The sequence below is a fragment of the Mesocricetus auratus genome, unplaced genomic scaffold, assembly GCF_017639785.1.
Source record: "Mesocricetus auratus isolate SY011 unplaced genomic scaffold, BCM_Maur_2.0 Super-Scaffold_100037, whole genome shotgun sequence".
In the NCBI taxonomy this organism is placed as follows: Eukaryota; Metazoa; Chordata; class Mammalia; order Rodentia; family Cricetidae; genus Mesocricetus; species Mesocricetus auratus.
The window spans coordinates 7,679,968-7,698,565 of NW_024429215.1; the positions used below are offsets into that span (position 1 = coordinate 7,679,968).

An 18,598-nucleotide genomic window follows, 5' to 3' on the forward strand; every position below is an offset into this window, starting at 1 on the left:
TATGCAACACACAGCATATGTACCCATAAGGTATATAGGCTTTTAAGTCTACTTCACTTGGCATCAAATTGCATTGAAGAACTGACACACACTGAAGGTTTACCAGATGGCTCAGTAGGTAGAAGTGCTTGCTGCACAACCAGGTGACCTGCTTCCCATCCCTAGATCAATGGGTAAACGCACTCGCCATGCAAACCCAAGGACCTAGGTTTGATCTGCAGAACCGATTTAAAGGTGGACAGAGAGAACCAATTCCATCAAGTTATCCTTTGCCTTCCATATGTGAGCCTTGGTGCAAATATGTCCATATATACTGTTGTTGTTGTTGTTATTATTTGTTGATTTTATTATTGCAATAAATAGTGATACACAAGCTTCATCACTTCCAGCAGAATGAGGGTCTCTGCATCCCCCCATACACCCCAAGCCTGGGACCGTTCAGCCTTCCTATGCTCTGCCAATCTGAAAGCACATCAGCCTGTGAGCTTGCTGCAAACTGCATGAACTAAACCAAACTTTACTGGAAGTCTGAAATTGAGGGTTAGTTCCTTCAAAGAAGACTGTTTTCTCCTAACAGAGTCTAACTTCCCCTTTTCTAACTCCTACCACCACCACCCCCAGGTTCTAGAAATTCTTGGCCATTCTTTGTTTATGGGTGTAACAGCCCATATTTGCCTTTATTGTAAGATGGTGGTGTGTGTGTGTGTGTGTGTGTGTGTGTGTGTGTGTGTGCGTGTGTGCTTGAGTATATATGCCATGTGTGTATGTTCTGTAAAGTATGTATATGTTTTTCTGTGTGTGCTGCATGTGTGTTTGTGTGTGTGTGTGTGTGTGTGTGTGTGTCTGTGTGTGTGTGATAGGGGATCATTTCAGGGTTAGGGAGAAATCGGGCACCAGGGAATATCCACAAGGATGAACCCAGCTAAGTAAGACTCCTAGTAATAGTGAGAGGTACCTGAACTAGCCATCTCCTATAATCAGATTGGTGACTATCACAATTGTCATCAGATACTCTATCCAGTAACTGATGGAACCACATGCAGAGATCCACAGCCAAGCACTGGGCTGAACCCTGTGAATCTTGCTGAAGAAAGGGGGGAGGGATTGTATGACCTGGAGGATTGGTGTTATGTCAGGGGAACCCACAGAGACAGCTGACCTGAGCTCATGGGAGCACATGGACTCTGGACCAACAGTTAGGGAGCCTGCATGGAACCAACCTAAGCCCTCTGTATGTGTGTGACAGTTGTATAGCTTGGGCTGTAAGGCTCCTAGCAGTGAGATCAGGACCTGTCCCTGGCTTTTGAGGACCTGTTCCAGCTCAGAGGCAAGGAAAGGAGCTTTGTGAAGCTTTGTCCTGCCTCAACTTGATGTTCCATGCTTTTTTCAATCCCATGGGAGGCCTGCCCCTTTCTGAGTAGAGACAGAGGAGGAGTGGATGGTGAGAGGGGTAGATGGGAATCAGGGTGGGGGAGGTGAGGAACTTCGGTCAGAATGTAAAATAAATGAAAAAATGTTATATAATTTTTTAATTTTTGCTCTTATGGGGGCTGTAGAGATGGCTCAGAGGTTAAAAGCACTTAACTGCACTTCCAGAGGACCTGAGTTCAATTACCAGTCACCACCTGGTGGCTCACAACCATCTGTAATGAGATCTGTTGCCCTCTTCTGGCCTGCAGACATACATGGAGGCAGGATGTTGTATTCACAACAAATAAATAAATCTTTTTTAAAAATTTGCTGTCATAGCTTTATTTGTAATTGCCAGAACTTGGAAGCAACCTAGATGTCCCTCACCTGAAGAGTGGATAGAGAAAATGTGGTACATCTACACAATGGAGTACTACTCAGCAGAAAAAAATAATGGAATCATGAGATTCGCAGGCAAATGGATGACACTAGAAGAAACCATCCTGAGTGAGGTAACCCAGTCACAAAAAGAGAAACATGGCATGTACTCTCTCATATATGGATTTTAGACATAGATCTGGGGAGTGCCAGCCTACAATCCTATGGCCAGAGAGTCTGTGAAACAGAAACTTTATTTAGTGGCTGATCGAAGAAGAGGCAGACTCCCTTGGTTAAGTACTGAGCTGAACTCAAGAAAGCCAGTAACAGAGACGGAGGACTGATGATCAAAGGGATTAAGACTGGGCTGGTTTAACCCCCAGAAACAGCTGACCAGACAAAGGTTAACTCTTGAATCCCAGGCATCAGCCTGGGAAGCCAGCATGGGACTGATCAAGACCCCCTGAATCTGGGTGTCAGTGAAGAGGCCTAGGGAATCTATTGAGCCTTGGGCAGCAGATCAGTACCCATCCCAAGTATACACATGGACTTTGGACTCCCATAGAACAATGTGAGGTGCACTCTCACCCTGAACTCTTGGGGAAGGGTCTAGGCCCTGCCCTATATGAAATGACAGACTATGCACACCCCCATGGAGGGCCTCACCCTCCCTGGGGAAATGAGGGGATAACAGGGGGGGTTGGTGGGAGGGCACGGGAGGAGGGGAGGGAATGGGAGAGGGACCTGGAACTGACTTGTGAAGCAACCTCGTTTCTTACCTCAATTTAAACTGGAAAATAAAATTTAAAAAAATTTGCTGTCATTATTGTTGCTGCTGCTGGTGTTGATAATGATGCTTTGAGACAGGGTCTTATGTACCATGGGCTGACCTAAAACGTGTTATGTAGTCAACAGTGACTGTGAGCTCCTGATTCGCCCATCTCCACCTCCCAAGTGCTGATATTACAGCTATGTGCCAGCTTGCCCAACTCTACAATTTTCATTTCTGCAATTCCCGATGGTGCAGAACATTACCCTAATATGGTCATATGGGCTCGCATTTGTCTCCTCTCTTAAAGGAGCAGGCACACTGTGGGGCTAGCAGGTGCAGAAGCAAAATTTAAGCTAACCTCCAAGTGCCAATCATCCCTCCTTCCCCAGAAACCACCCCACGATTTCACCAACCTTCCCCAGTTCATGTCCACTCCACATTCTCAGTTTCTTCTAATCCTTCCACTCCCCACCCCAAACGACCTCACAGCAGCTCACCACCCCTGCATTCAGGTTTCTTCTCAGCTTCCTTTTCATTCTTTTTCTCGTTGCTAACTCTTTAAATAGTTTATTTATTATTCATACGTGCATATAATGTGTTTGGGTCTAATCTACCTCCCGCTCCCTCCCTTACAACTTCTCCCCCTCATTTTCCAGTCAGCTATCTTCATATTTTTTAGAGACAATGTCTTATTTAAGAGTCATTTCTCTCCTACTACCTTATAGATCTCTTGGATCAAACCAAGGTCTTCAGTCTTCACAGCAATCACCTCTACCCCAGGAGCCACCTGATCAGACCCAGGAGCTCACTCTCTAGCCCATACTGGCCCAAAACTCACTGATCTTGATCTACAGGCAATCCTCCTACCTTAAGTTGCAGCTGAGACTGTGGATGTGAAATGACCCATGAGAGAGAGTTCTTGATGATCACACTAAGGAAGCCAATTCAAAGTGTGTAACTCCTTTAATTAGACAGCAGCCAAAATCAGGGATCATGCCTCAAAGTCTCTTAATTGGCAAAGCTCAGGGTTACAATACTTTTTAATGACAAATATCACAATCAGTATCTTTGCAGAGATCAATGATATTTTCCAGATACCACATGGCAATTATTTCTAATTTACACTTCCTTGTAGTTATTTTAGTTTTATAGTGTAGCCTACACAAACACCAATTATTCTAGTTCATACATCTGGACCATAGTCAGAGTCATGAATAGTCCCAAAGCATTCCAAGGTGTATGGGGTTATGCTGGGGGTGACAGTGAAGTCTGAGAAGTGTCTAGACACAAAATAGAATCAGGACAAGATGGCATCACCATGACCATTTAATCACCATGCCTACTTTCTGCTTTCTTTTGTCAGCATTCATTGAAAACTTTATTTTGTTATAATTTTTATTCTTAAGAATTTCATATATGAATATGATGAAGTATGGCCATATTGATGGGGAACAGATGAAGTCCTGAGTGAATGTGTGTGATTGACATGAACACTGCTATGTCAAGGACCCAATAACTCAGATCCATGGAAATGGCAAAGCCTTCCCCAGGAAAGGCTCAAAGTGTTGGCAAAGACTTCCTCTCATGTAAGAGTATTTACAAATTATTTGACCAGCATGGGCAAAAGCTGGCAGCCCCAGCTTCCTCTTCCATGATGACTACAACCTTATATTTCTCCCTTACACAGATCTCTCACTGAGGATACTTAACCCCTCCTTGAGCTGTACATAATAACCAAAAGTAGTTGGAGCACTCCATCAATGTTATTGGTGGTAAGAGAGTAGACCAGTCATAGAGGCAGAAACATAAGAGATAATAGGGAGAGAATATGAGCAAAGTACAATGGTATATATTGTGAAAATGTCATAATAAAGCATACTAGTTTATATGTTAATTAAAACTTAGTAATAAAAAATAAAATGGAAAAAGACTTGGATTTTGTCTTCAAGAAGATATAAAATTCCTAGCAAGTATACAGAAAGATGTTTGGAATCACTAACCATCTTATAAATGTTAACAAAGCCACCATGAGACATCACCTCACACCTGTTAGAATGTCCATCACCTAAGAGGACAGGTGACAAAGGGTTGACAAGATGTGTGGAGAATAGGGAATCTTTGTATACTGTTGAAGGGAATATAAATTGGTGCTGCCTTTAAAGGAAGCAGTATGGAGGTTCTTAAGTAAATTTGAAAAGACCTGTCTACTGTGTTACCCAAATCACCTCTTCTTCTGTGTGCACAAATTAAATAACATCACCACCTCATAAAGATTCTTGCACCCCATGTTTGTTTCAGCATTGTTCACCAGACCAAGTGAAGGCAAGAATTCTGGTGCCTGTAGGTCCCTTAAGCAAACATGTGTGTAAACCACCTGGAAACCCAAAGTTTCACATTTGCCCTAGCAGGTTACTACCTCCTCACCTTTTCTGGTGGCTGTGATAAAGCTGAGTTGAAGAAGAGAGGGTGTCCTAGTTGCTTTTTCTGTTTTGCTGATAAAACACACTGACAAAAAGCAACTCAAGGGACAACCCAATGTTATAGTCCATTGCAGTAAGTAGTGGTGGCAGGATCCTGAGGTACCTGTGTAAAGGGAAGCCTTTTCCTTGCTAGCTGCTTTGGTTTATTACCCGCCAGTCGCCTGGGCTCTGCCGAGTTATAGTCCCCAAATAAACACACAAGACGCTGTATTAATTATGAAGCTGTTGGCCTTGCTTGTTTCTTACTGGCTAGCTCTGACTTAAGTATTTACCCCATAATTGTTAATCTATGTATTTCTCTTACCGGAGACGTTCCGGGCTTCCTACCCCATGGCGGTTACATCTTGAATTCTCGTGTTTCTCCGTACCAGAATCCTCCTGGACTCCTAGTCCCTCCTATCTAGATTCCTATTGGCTCAACAGTGCTTTATTAACAAAAGACTTCCCCAACATACCTGACATATTGTACCCACAATCAAAAAGAAGAAAGTGATAAAAGGACAAAAATGGTATGTACTCACTCATACATGAATTTTAGACATAGAGCAAAGGAATACCAGCCTACAATCCACACTGCCAGAGAAACTATGAAACAAGGAGGACACTAACAGAGACATGCATGGTCCCCCAGAGAAGGGGAAAGGGACAAGATCTCCTGAGCTAATTGGGAGAATGGGGAGAGGTGAGAGGGAGTTAGAAGAAAGAGAAGGGGAGAAGGGGAGGAGAGGAGGACAGGAGAAAGCAGAAAGATCAAGTCTGGGGAAGAATAAAGGAGTGCAAGAAAAGAGATACCATAATAAAGAGAGCCATTATAGGTTTAAAGAGAAATTTGGCACTAGGGAAATGTCCAGAGGTCTGCATGGTTGACCCCAACTAACTATCTAAGCAATAGTTGAGAGGCTACCTTAAACGTCCTTCTCTGATAATGAAATTGATGACTACCTTATATGCTATACTAGAGCCTTCATCCAGTAGCAGATGGAAGCAGAGGCAGACACCCACAGCTAAACACTGAGCTGAACTCCTAGAATCCAGTTGCAGAGAGGGAGGAGTTATGAGCAGAGGGGTCAACATCAGTCTGAAGAAACCCACAGAAACAGCTGACCTGAACAAGGGGGACCTCATGGACTCCAGACAAACAGCTGGGAAACCAGAATAGGATTGTTCCAGACCCCTGATCAAGGATGTCAGTTGGGAGGTCTGGTTAATCTATGAGGCCTCTGGTAGTGGATCAGTATTTATCCCTAGTATATGAATGGAATTCAGGAGCCCACTCCATGTATAGGGATACTCTCTCAGCCTGGGCACACGGGGGAAGGTCTGGGCCCTGCTCCAAATGATATGAGAGACTTTGAAGACCCCCCCTCATGGAAGGCCTCACTCTCACTGGAGAGCAGAAAGGGGATGGGATAGGGTGTCTGGGGGGGCAGGGGAGGAGGGGAGGGAGAGGGAACTGGGATTGACATGTAAAAGAAGCTTGTTTCTAAATTAAATTTAAAAAGGGGGGGAAAGGGAAGGAAGTGATGAATAGTTGTGTTCAATAGACTATCTCCTTTTTATATAGTCTATAATCTCAACCCAGAAGATGTAGTGGGCAGGTCATTCCATCACAATCAACCTAACTAAAATCATAGCTTACACACATGCTCAGAGGCCGGTCTCTCAGGAGACTATATCTCATCAAGTTGACAATTGAGAGTAATCATTACCAAAGCTTTATATTGACTTAGTTTAAGGTGTTGTCCATCACAAATGTGAGGATAGAGTGGACATAGTGCCTCTAGATATACTGGCGGGAGCATAGTACAGCTGGTAATTCTGCATTCATAGCAGGGGAGCAGAGAGAGGTCAGTGAATAATGATGCCATGCTTACTTTCTCCTTTCTACTCAACATGAGTCCCAAGCCCACAAAATAATATCACCTATATTCAGAGTATGTCTTTCTGCTTTTGGTAAATATCTCTGGAACAGATCTGAAAGATGCACCTACAGGTTTTGTCTCCCAGGTGATTCTAAAACACATCAACTTCACGGCTGAGGTTAAGGATCACACTGTTGAGGTGTTCTGCGTCACAAATCATCAGAGGTCGAAATTGCTCAGCTTGCCTCTTTCAGTAGATTATGGGAACTGTGTCTTACTAAGTTAACATGAGCTCAAGAAAATTGTCACCTGCACATGTCTGTAGGCAGAGTTTTCATGTTCTGACCACCTACTCCCAAATAACCAACAGTTACTTCCCAAATAACTAACTCAGAGACTTAATATAATTTATAAATGTTCAGCTGATAGCTCAGGCGTGTTACTAACTAGCTCTTACAGCTTAATCCATTTCTATTTATCTACGTGCTGTCCCAGGGATCATGGTGATTACCTTTATCCCATTTTGTATGCCCTTCTCATTCTCCATCTGCCTGGCAACTCTTCTGACTCTGCCCTTCCTCATTCTATCATTCTCAATTTGGCTTTCCCACCCAACTTTATCCTGTTCAGCTATTGGCCAGTCAGTTTGTTTCTTAAACCAATCATAGAGATGTATATGCACACAGTGTGCAGAAGGATTATCCCACAGCACACCTCTGACAGGTATACCAGTCAGCGAGCAAATCACAAGGGATAAGAAGTTTGCTGAGCAATGTTTATGAGCTCCAGAGTTCCTTCACCATGAACAAGCTTCTCTACACTTGAGTCCGTTGGAGCTCTGTGCCAATGGTTTAAGTTGGAAAACGTGAGAAGCATCATTTACAGAGGCACCCTGTGCTGAAGAAATGCCTGCACACCTAGCTCTGAGTCTCCTCTTGGGACAATGTAAGGCTGGCATATACACAAGTCTGTGTGGATGTGTCCTGAAGAGCATTGGAGGGAATGGGATCCAGGTGCTCTGTGAAGTTGTGTTGGCGTAGTTGGGCATACGTCACCTCCTGTGAGCGTTCTGCTGCAGACACCTGCCATCAGGAGACACAAAGTAAGAAGACAATACCCAGATGGTATTCTGGGAAAGGAGGGCAGGGAAGTGGGGAGGGTTCACCTGTGTGTCCACCTTCCTACAGTCCTCAGGCTGACTGCCCTCCAAGTCACCATCTGGAAGGAAAGGTGAGAAAGTGGGCATGTTTCACACGAGTTTTTAAACTATATCGTTTTGTGTTCTGTATTTCAGAGATAACCTACATAACCCGAGAAAAAGACAGGAACATTTCCCACCTCTTCTGCTCTCCCCTGAAGGCCTCCTAAGCCCTACAAGCATCCCTTTTCTCAGTGAGGCTCACTCCACCTTACATTTATGTTTTCCCTCCATGTCCATGGTTGGGCTGGACCTGAGTGAAAAGAAGTGGAAATGTTAAAGTATGCCTGAAAAGTACACAGATGGAATTTTCAATTGTGTGTGTAGCTCAATCGTAGAGTACTTGTCAAGCATGTAGGCCCTGCCTTCAATCCCCAGTACACAGACAAAAATCTTAGATGGAGATGGAGGGATGTATTTATTGGGAGAGCCCAAATTTACCTACCTCTTATATTTCACTTGGCTTCTGGTCTCACCATTGGTGGCCCCTACAGAGAGACCAAGATCAGTCTTAGAACCCACCATGCCCCATACACCCCTCCCAGATTAATAACCCCCACTGACTCTTGGGACATACTGCATTTGGTCCAAAGGCAATAGAGGCAGGTGAGGAGGAGGAAGAGGAGGAAGAGAAAGCCAACAGCAGCAACTGAGATCCAAACCACAGTGTGGTCAGATGTACCTAGAATTAGAAAACAATAGTGATCTGTTATTAAATGTCAGTTACATTAAGTCACTCATTCAATCAAACATTTATATGATCTGAAGACCAAACGCAGAACTAAGCATTCAGGAAACTATAGGAAACATCTGCAACAAAATAATTAAAACAGCCAATTCAAGCATTTGACCACATAGTCTTTTAAACACAAAGTTTTACTATGTAGCCCAGGATGACTTCAAACTTGAGATCTTCTTGCCTTCCACTCCAAAAAGCTGGGATCATAGGCAGGCACCAGCACACCCAACTGATGAGACAAATTAAATACAATACCAAAGAAAATTCATTTGAGAAAGTGGTTCTTAAAAGATAAGAAACACCCAGCCCTCTCAGGCTCAAGGAGAGCTCTTCCCAGATAGTCTACAATGAACATTCACTAATCTTGATCAGGAGCCTGAGTGAACCACATATAGAATGGACAATCAGGAGATGGCAGGGGAGGGTGCTTTCTAATAAAGATTAGAGATCAAAAGAGATATACAACAGTCAGAAACTGAAAAACATTGCAAGCTACAAAGGCAAGTCTAAATGAAATAACACCAACTTAGTGATTGGCATACAGTAACTAATGAACTGTGTCTTGTTTTAAAGGAACAGAGCCTCTTAACAAATGCTAGAAAACTCTGAGTCGACATGGCAGAGACTTACACTAGTCACAGCAGCCAGGAAATTGAAGGAGGCCAGCTTAGATGTCCATCCACACATGAACAAAGAAGATGTAGTGCATAGACAGAGTGGAACTTTGTGTAACTGGAGAGAAAACTGATATCATGGCATCCATAAGAAAATGGATGAAACTGGAAATTGTTAGATTATACCAAGTAAGCCCAACTCTGGGGGGATAATAACACATAATTTCACTCATATATGAAATTTCCATTTAAAATATGTGAGGGGTGTGTGTGTGTGTGTGTGTGTGTGTGTGTGTGTGTGTGTGTGGTGTTGAAACTAAGAAGGGAATCATGAAAAAGAGAACTCAAGATAGGTAAGAAATTGGAAGTGTAGGGGCTGGAGAGATGGCTCAGAGGTTAAGAACACTGACTGCTCTTCCAGAGGTCCTGAGTTCAGTTCCCAGCAACCACATGGTGGCTCACAACCATCTGTAATGAGATCTGGTGCCCTCTTCGGTATGTGCAGACATACATGGAGGCAGGATGTTGTGTTCATAATAAATAAATAAATCTTTAAAAAAAAAAGAAATTGGAAGTGCAATGAAATTATGTAATAAGTTGGAGGAGAAAAAGCAGGAGTAATAATAACACATATGGCCTTGAACAGAGATGTCTGTGTGTGCACCATCACAACTAGCCTGAAATTTTAATTTACAAGTTAATTAAGCCAGTCAGTAGGTGATGAATGCCTTTAATCCTAGCACTTGAGAGGCAGAGGCAGGTAGATCCCTATAAACTGGAGCCCAACCTGGTCTACAGAATGAGATCCAGGACAAACATGGTTACACAGAGAAACCTGTCTCAAAAGAACAAAAGAAAAATCATTTGGTTAAAAACAAAGCAGGCAGCCGGGCGGTGGTGGCGCACGCCTTTAATCCCAGCACTTGGGAGGCAGAGGCAGGCAGATCCCTGTGAGTTCGAGTCTGGGCTGGACCGACAGCCTCCAAAACAATACAGAGAAACCCTGTCTCGTAAAAAACAAAAACAAAAAAAAAGAAGGCAAAGGAAGTGGCGATAGGGTGGGAGGCTGGGGGGGGATGGTGAGGGGGTGCAGAAGGAGGGGAGGGAGAGGGAACTGGGAATGACATGTGAATCAAGCTATTTAAAATTAAAATAATAAAAAAAACAAAGGCAATAGACACATGGGGTAGGGCCTAGGCCCTGCCCAAAATAATGTGACAGACTTTGATGATTCCCCATGGAAGGTATCCCACACCCTGAGGAGCAGAAGAGGGAGGGGATGGGGGATTGGTGGGGGTCATGGGAGGATGGAAGGGAGAGGGAAGTAGGATTGATATGCAAGATGGGATTGTTTCTAATTTAAATAAAAATGAAAAAACAAAGAGGGAAAAAAGCCTGGTGAGATGGCTCAGTGGATAAGCACACTCACTTTATAAGCCTGAGAGTCTGAGTTCAAATCTCCAACATCCACACACATAGAAGCATAGCTGTATATGCTTGTAGCCTCAACACTGAGGAGTGGAGACAGGAGAGTCTCAAGAGTTCGGTGGCCAGTCACACACTAGGCTGAACTCTAGGAGTCTTTCTGAAGAAAGGGAGAAGGGATCTTAAGAACCAGTGGCAGGGGATTCAAGATAATAATGGGGAACCCACAAGACAGCTGACCTGAGCTCATGGGAGCTCATGGACTCTGGACCGTTAGGGAGACGTCAAGGGACCAACCTAAGCCATTGGCATGTGTGTGACAGCTGTGTCGTTTGGTCTGTTTGTAGGACTCCTACTAGTGAGATCAAGACCTGTCCCTGGCACTTAGCTGGCTTTTGGGAATCTGTCCACATGTTGGATTACCTAACCTAGTCTTGATGCAGAGGGACAGGGAGAGGAACTGGTCCTGCCTCAATTTGATGTGCATTGTTCAAGCCCACAGGAGGCCAGCACCTTTCTGAATGGAGATGGAGGAGGAGTAGGTGAGGAGAGGGGTAGATGGGAGGGGGATACAGGAAGATAGGAGGGATGGGAAACTGTGGTCAGTATGTAAAGTAAATGAAAAATGTTAATTTTAAAGAAAGAGTTCAGGGGTCAGCCAGCCAGCATAACCAAAAGAGTAAGCTGCAGGTTTGGTTGATAGATGCTATCTCAAAGACATAAGGCGGAGGGTAGGATGGTAGAGGAAGACACCTGACACCTCGCTCTGACTTCCGCATGTGTGCATACAACCACACCCTCGTGTACATGCAACACACACCACTCACGTTTAAAAAGAAGAGAGGACAAAAGCAGAAGTGTGGCCTAATTACAGGGAGAAGGACGAACAGTTGGCAGCAGAGAAGGGACATGGGAGGGGGCAGAGAGGGATGGGAACAATGACAACAAAGCACAATGGCACATGTGTAAAGATACGTGAATAAAGTCTATTAGTGCATGTGTCCGCATAGAATAACTCTTCTTCTACTGATGGCACTGATTGGCAGCATGACAGGATCTACCCAAGAGGCAAGCTTCTGTGAGGGGTAGCCTAGATTCAACTAGTCTCTAGCCAAGCCGGTGAGAGAACATACTAATTAGAGTATCTGAGGTGGGAACACCCACCCTAAAGGTGAGAAACACCATTCCCTCAGCTCAGATCACTGCATTAAAAAGGAGAGAGGTAGCTGAGCTGAAGCAGCCATCTCTCTCTCTCTCTCTCTCTCTCTCTCTCTCTCTCTCTCTCTCTCTCTCTCTGCTTCTTAAAGACTGCTGCAGTGTGGCCAACTGCCTCAAGTTCCTGCCATCATGCCTTCCCCACCATGATAATGCAACTCAAGTGCCCCAAACTATGCAGTGAAGCAAACCATCACTTCCTGACGCTTCTTCAGTCACTTGCTTCATTTCAGCAATAAATGGGGGTAACAAGAACAGTAGTATAGATAAAAGATGGGAATTTACTCAGCCAGAAAGATAGACTGACTGATGTAATTTCCAGAACATAGAGGAAAACATGGGTCCTCATACTGAGCAAAATAAATCAGATTCAAACAGTATGTGTTTAATCGCCAATGTGGAATATGGATAGACAGACAGACAGACACACACACACACACACACACACACACACACACATACGTGCACGCGTGCATGTGCACATACGTGGATGGATACATACATAGATGAAGAATACATACATAGATTGATACATAGAAAATAGACAGATGATATAGATAGATGATAGATAGATAGATAGATAGATAGATAGATAGATAGATAGATGAGAGACAGACAGACAGATAGATGTGCAGATGTATATACATATCTATGACATAAAAGTAGGAAAAAGACTAGGTAAGAATAGAAGACTGGTGTCAGTGAGGACACAGACAAAAGAGTAATGGAGGCAAATTTGGTCATAGTACAGGATCTACCTCAAGAAAATGTCATTATGAAACCCATCACTTTGTGCAATGCATAGAAACTTTCATAAATGTTTAGTGTGAGCTTTCTACATGATGAATGGACATAAAGTACTGGGTGGAAAGACAGTAAGGTGGCTGGATGAAAGGAGATCTTGGTGTGACAAAAAGGACTTAAGAAGTTACAGGAGCCGGGCGGTGGTGGCGCACGCCTTTAATCCCAGCACTCTGGAGGCAGAGGCAGTCGGATCTCTGTGGGTTCGAGGCCGGGCTGGACCGATAGCCTCTGAAACAATACAGAGAAACCCTGTCTCGTAAAAACCAAAAAAAAAGAAGTTACAGGACTTGAAAATGTTTTCAGGACACACAAAAATGGTTTGATGATGATCCATGTGAGAACTAACAGTAAAGGATGATCCCTGAGGAATTCTGTTCAAAAGACACAGATGGACTCTGTCAGCACAGGACAGGTGTGAAGAGGATGCATGGATGCTTTTAAACTGAAGGCTCTGTTGAGATGTGTTAAATGTCTGCGAAGATAAATTTCAAGTATCCCATTGGATATATACTTCTGAAGGTCATAGAGGATTTCTTGGCTGCAGCAATAAAATTAAAATCATTCAACAAATGTTGCATAGATGTGGGTGCCTATTTATGTGCAGCCCCCAATATGTACCACCTGCTCACATAAAAACTCACCATGTGCCATGCCCACCTCTATTCTACATGGGATTTCTTCCTTCTGCCTCCTCATGTCCACCTTACCAACTCTGGCACCTGTGCAGTTGATGTCTACTATCCCAAGTTTTCTTTCTCAAGGATGTCCCCAAGTTGAATTTCCATGGCCCTGCCCACTTTGTTCCCCAAACATGCCCAAATGACCAGAGGTCCTAAGATATAAAGAAATAAGTCTCCTCCATAAAGAAATCTGGCACTGCTGTTTCTGAGTTCTCTTCTGTTAATGTTTCCTACATTCTCCACTGGACTAATGGACTGATGGTTGTTCAGAAAAAAAGGAGGGTAGAGATGATGTGTTGTATCATAATATAAAAGGCAAAGAGGAAACATGATGATCTCTTAAGACCTAAAAAACGATGATTGAAAAACTCATGATCAATGGGGAAACTAACAGATATTCTTTCAATTTTCCATCACCATTGGCTAGTGATGTACTGGTCTCACACACAACTCAGAAAGAAACGTTGGAGGATAACAGTCATCACTCAAGTGGTACACCATCTTTCACAATGGTTCCCATTACTGATAGGTGAATACCTCTACTCTCCAGATAAATACACTTGCAACTGCCCCCAAAATAATGAAATTGACACATAAATTTCAGAGTCCCTAATGGAAATGGAGCAATTACAGTCAGAATAGCAGTGCAGTGAGAAACACATAGCACACAGAAGACTAGCAGTGGAACTGACATATTCCACATGGCATCTGTTGAGGCCTCTCTAAGCACAGAGACAAGGAAAAAGAACCAGACATACTTACCCGGGATTGACAACTCAAGGGGATCACTAGGCAGTGACCACAAGTAGGGACTGTGTTTGTAAGAGCCAAAGCATCTGTAGGTACTCCGGTGCCCTGGGCTCACAGGGGAGATGAGGAATGTGCTGTGGGACTGACGTGAACAGTTCAGGGGAAAGGAGGCATTTCCACCTCTGCAGAGGATGAAGGTGTGAAAGGAATGAGGTGTGTGACAGAGGAGAGTCACATTTCTTTCTGAGAATCCCTGAGGTCCTGCATCCACAGTAAGGGATGGCTTCTCCTTGTAAACACCTGGAAGTAAAAGACCCCGCTATTACTTGGTCATGGTGACACAGGCTTTTAAATCAAATACTTGGGAGGAAGAGGCAGATGGAGCTTTGTGATCTTAAAAACAACCTGCTCTATAACCAGGTTTCCAAGCCAAACAGAGTCACATATGAGACCCTGTTTCAAAAAAAACTCCTGTATTTATTAGTTAAGGCCTCTATTGCGGTGATGAAATACCATGACAAAAATCAAGTTAGGGAGGAAAGGGTTTATTGGCTTACATTTCAACATTGCTTTTCATCACTGACAAAGTCAGAACAGGAACTCAAACATGGTAGGATCCTAAAGTCAGAAGCTGATGCAGAGGCCATGGAGAGGTACTTCAAACTGGCTTGCTTCCCATGGCTTACTCTGACCGCATTCTTATCAAGCCCAGGACCACCGTATCAAGCATGGCACCACCAGCCACCATAGTCTGGACTCTTCCCCATTAATCACTACTTGAGAACATGCATTGCAGCTGGATCTCATGGAGGCTTTTCCTCAGCTGGGACTCCTTCCTCTGTGGTGATTCTACATTGTGTCAAATTGACAAAACTCTGGATAGTACAGCTGTGTTATTTTTACTGTGATTAAAAATAAGCCTCCAATTCAGAGTCCGACCACAGGGAAAGAAGACAAAAGTAAACTCATCTATTGCTAATCTATAGGGGTCCACAAAACATGGTTCAATTATTTACCAATGAACCAGTAACATAGAGAGGCTCTAAGTATGTATAGAAGGCTAATGTCAGATCCCATGAACTCCATCACTTAGGGGCTAAAGTCCCATTTCTGAAGGGAGCCCAGAACATTTTCAGAACAGAGTGAGAGTCAAAAAACAAGCAGAAGCTCTAGGATTGAATCTTATTTAGTGAAGTTCTTGCCTAATATACACAATGCACTGTGTTCTCTATTCATCACTATATGAATGGAGTCATTGTCCAGGTCAGTAATGCTAGGACTAGGAAACTAGAAGAGGAGGGATCATTAATTCAAGATTATGTTTGGCTACAAGTTTAAGGCCAGTATGAAATGCGTGAGAACATGTCTCAAAGAAACCAGTAAAATAATGAAAATTGAAAAAGGAGAGGATGAAATGAGAGAAGAAGAGACAAGAGAAGAGGAGCAGAGATGGGAGGAGAGGAGAGGAGGGGAGGACAGAAAAGGGTGAGAGGAGAAGGGAGAGGAAAGGAAGAGATGAGAGATGAGGAGAGGAGAAGGGAAAGGAGAGAAGAGAGGAGAAGAGAGTAGAGGACAGCAGGGAAGGGGACAGGAGGGGAAAGGAGAGAAGATGGAAGATGTTAATATATGGGAGCAGAGATACAGGGCAGGACCTGTGATGGGTTGTATGTGTTCAGTGAAATAGACATCAGAGACCGATGCTGAAGAAGAGTGTTCTTGGGCAGTTACTCACCTGTCACCATCAGCTCCAGTTTGTCATGACATAGTGACCATTCACCTCGATTGCTGTATTCACAGTAGTAAATCCCTGCATTCATGTGTGTCATATCCTGAAGACTGAATTCAAACACCTCCTGGGCTCCCTGTGGGGTATGGTCAAGCCATTTGCCTTTGGGTACATGATGGTTTAGACGCACTGTGGTCATCCCTGGAGGGGTCCTGCAGAAGATGCTCACATCACTGCCTGTGGAAATCACAGCTCCCGGAACTGCCCAGATGGAAGGTTGGGATGGTAGCCCTGCAGAGATATAGGAAAAAAGTGCTAGTCATCTAATGTCAGGAGAAATGGGATCCCAAGGTGTAATATACTAGCCCACAACAATAACTAATCAAGAGAATACCCCACAGACATGCCCATAGGCCAACAAGGGGGGGGGGGTTCTCAGCTGATGAACCTTGTTCCCAGATCACTCTACCCTCTAACTTGTGTCATGTTGAAAGAAAAGTAAACAGCTCACATCCAAAGTGAAGTCTCATCATTTTCAGAATTAAGTTCCTGGCATATTTCCAAATACCTAATCATCTTCACTCTTCCCAAATGATGTAAGAATAACACTCATACATTTGTGATATCAACCAGCCGGGGAATAAACCCTGTGGGTTTCCATTCCTGTCACCCTCTGCCTTGGCCCCATCAGCAGGAAACCCCAATAAATCACTAACCTATGTCTGACTTTGACTCTTGCTTCCATGTAAAACCTGAGCTCTATTCTATCTCCAGTATGGCACACAGCCTGGGAGCCTCTGAAAATAAATGAATCCCATCTGTTCCACATGCACATTAGACAGCACTTATTCACCTCTATCTCATGGAGCTTTCAACTTCCCAAGAACAGATCTCAGTAAGAGTGCCAGACATAGCCAAGGTGAGATGAGATGGGAGATTTAAAAGAAAACAAATTTGACACCAAGTGTCTGTATCCTCAGGAGGGAACACGTGTCTGCAGGTTCCTCCTCCTCAGCGCCATTTGTTTCAATACCCATCAAAGACAGATAACAAGTAGGCATTACTAGCACTTGGTGGAGAATATCACCCAAAACATAGCTGAAATAGCAAGAACTAATCATTGAGTAGGTGTGCCAGTGGCTGTCAATGAAAATCCTATCTCAATATCCGCTAAAGATGCTTCAAGCTTTTCCCAGGCAAACTCAGTTTCCCTCAGATAAAACAGAAAACAGACTAACCATATTGTGCCCAGATCTTCTCCATTGAAAACACTGAAAATAGAGCAAATGGCCTAATAAGAGAAGTCTATCCTGTATTATACTGATCCGAATGCCAGAGCTCAGAACAAAAGACCACAGCCAGATGCACAGGTTGAGGCCAGGGAAAACTCCTCTGCATTCACTGGCTACATCTTGATAAAGGAAGAGTTCTGTGAGATAAGCACAGATTACAAAATCAGAAAATCTGCATTCCTTATCCCCGGACTAAAAAATAATGACCCACGTCTCACTTACCAAGTCCGAGAATTACAGCTCCAGTGTCTCATGCCAGTTCTCCACATAACAGCACACAGAACCAGTGACACAGGTCACACAGAGGGACACACCCATGAGAATGAGCAGGCTGAGGGAAGGGATGGTGACATCCAAGACAAAAGAGAAAGAGGATGTGTTCTAGCACAAAATCTGTCTCTGACTTCACTCTACCACACAGCTCTAAGCTGAGCAACAGTTCCTCAATGCACCTATAATTCTGGCTTTAAATTCTCAACAATACAATTTAAAGGGGTAGGGGAGATGCTGTTCCCTGGCATCCCCATCTCTGATGTAGGAGACTTGTAGCCAATATTTCAGGGATATGCATTAGGATGCAGCAAGACAACACGAGGCACAAATTCATAATCTACTGGAAGGTTAGACTCTTTTGATGGGACACAGGCAGACACCAAATCTGAAAACATGGATATGGAAGGACGGTGACTAGTAAAGATACTGGGGACCAGTGATTATATAGTATGTGGATGATCCCAGTAATTTCCCCTAACCAAATAACTACATAGCCAAGTCCCTACATTCAACTGACATAACAAAGACAAAAATTAAAAACAGATGGTGGAACTAAACAGAGAAAACTCAGAACAGGAAATACACATAGCCAAGAAATACATATTCAGAAGCGGTCACCATCCTGAGCCATCACAGAATTTCAAATTAAAATCTTACTCTAGTCAGAATGACAAATTAAGAAAATAAAAGTTGTTATCCAGTTCTCATGGAGTATGTGCTAGGAAGAGAGGCAGACCTGGAGGTGGGATGGAGGGGGCAGCTGAGGAAAAAGACTGAGGTCTACATATTCTCATTGCCTAGTATACAACACTCGTGCTTAAGCAGACACAGACACAGTACCAAATCTCCTTCTTCAACATGGAATCACCAGGGCTCTGGGTAACAACTAAGGGCTGAGATGAGGCAAGGTTCACTGTCCAGATTAGACCAGTCAGAGGGCCCACAATAACCTGAGATATTTCAAGGGCCCATGTTCATAT

At 43.7% G+C, this 18,598-nt stretch overlaps 1 protein-coding gene across 1 annotated transcript in view; it reads right to left on the reverse strand.

The window, feature by feature from the left end:
• LOC101842025 (leukocyte immunoglobulin-like receptor subfamily B member 2) overlaps positions 1-18,598 on the reverse strand; it is a 55,677-nt gene that overhangs the window by 20,450 nt on the left and 16,629 nt on the right. Inside the window, exons 5-12 of the mRNA XM_021235375.2 lie at positions 17,292-17,324; positions 16,060-16,344; positions 14,340-14,627; positions 8,678-8,782; positions 8,546-8,588; positions 8,316-8,353; positions 8,068-8,120; positions 7,825-7,984 (exon numbers count right to left, since the gene is read on the reverse strand). Coding sequence (XP_021091034.2) covers positions 7,825-7,984; positions 8,068-8,120; positions 8,316-8,353; positions 8,546-8,588; positions 8,678-8,782; positions 14,340-14,627; positions 16,060-16,344; positions 17,292-17,324 — 1,005 coding nt within the window. The remainder of the gene's footprint in view (positions 1-7,824; positions 7,985-8,067; positions 8,121-8,315; positions 8,354-8,545; positions 8,589-8,677; positions 8,783-14,339; positions 14,628-16,059; positions 16,345-17,291; positions 17,325-18,598) is intronic.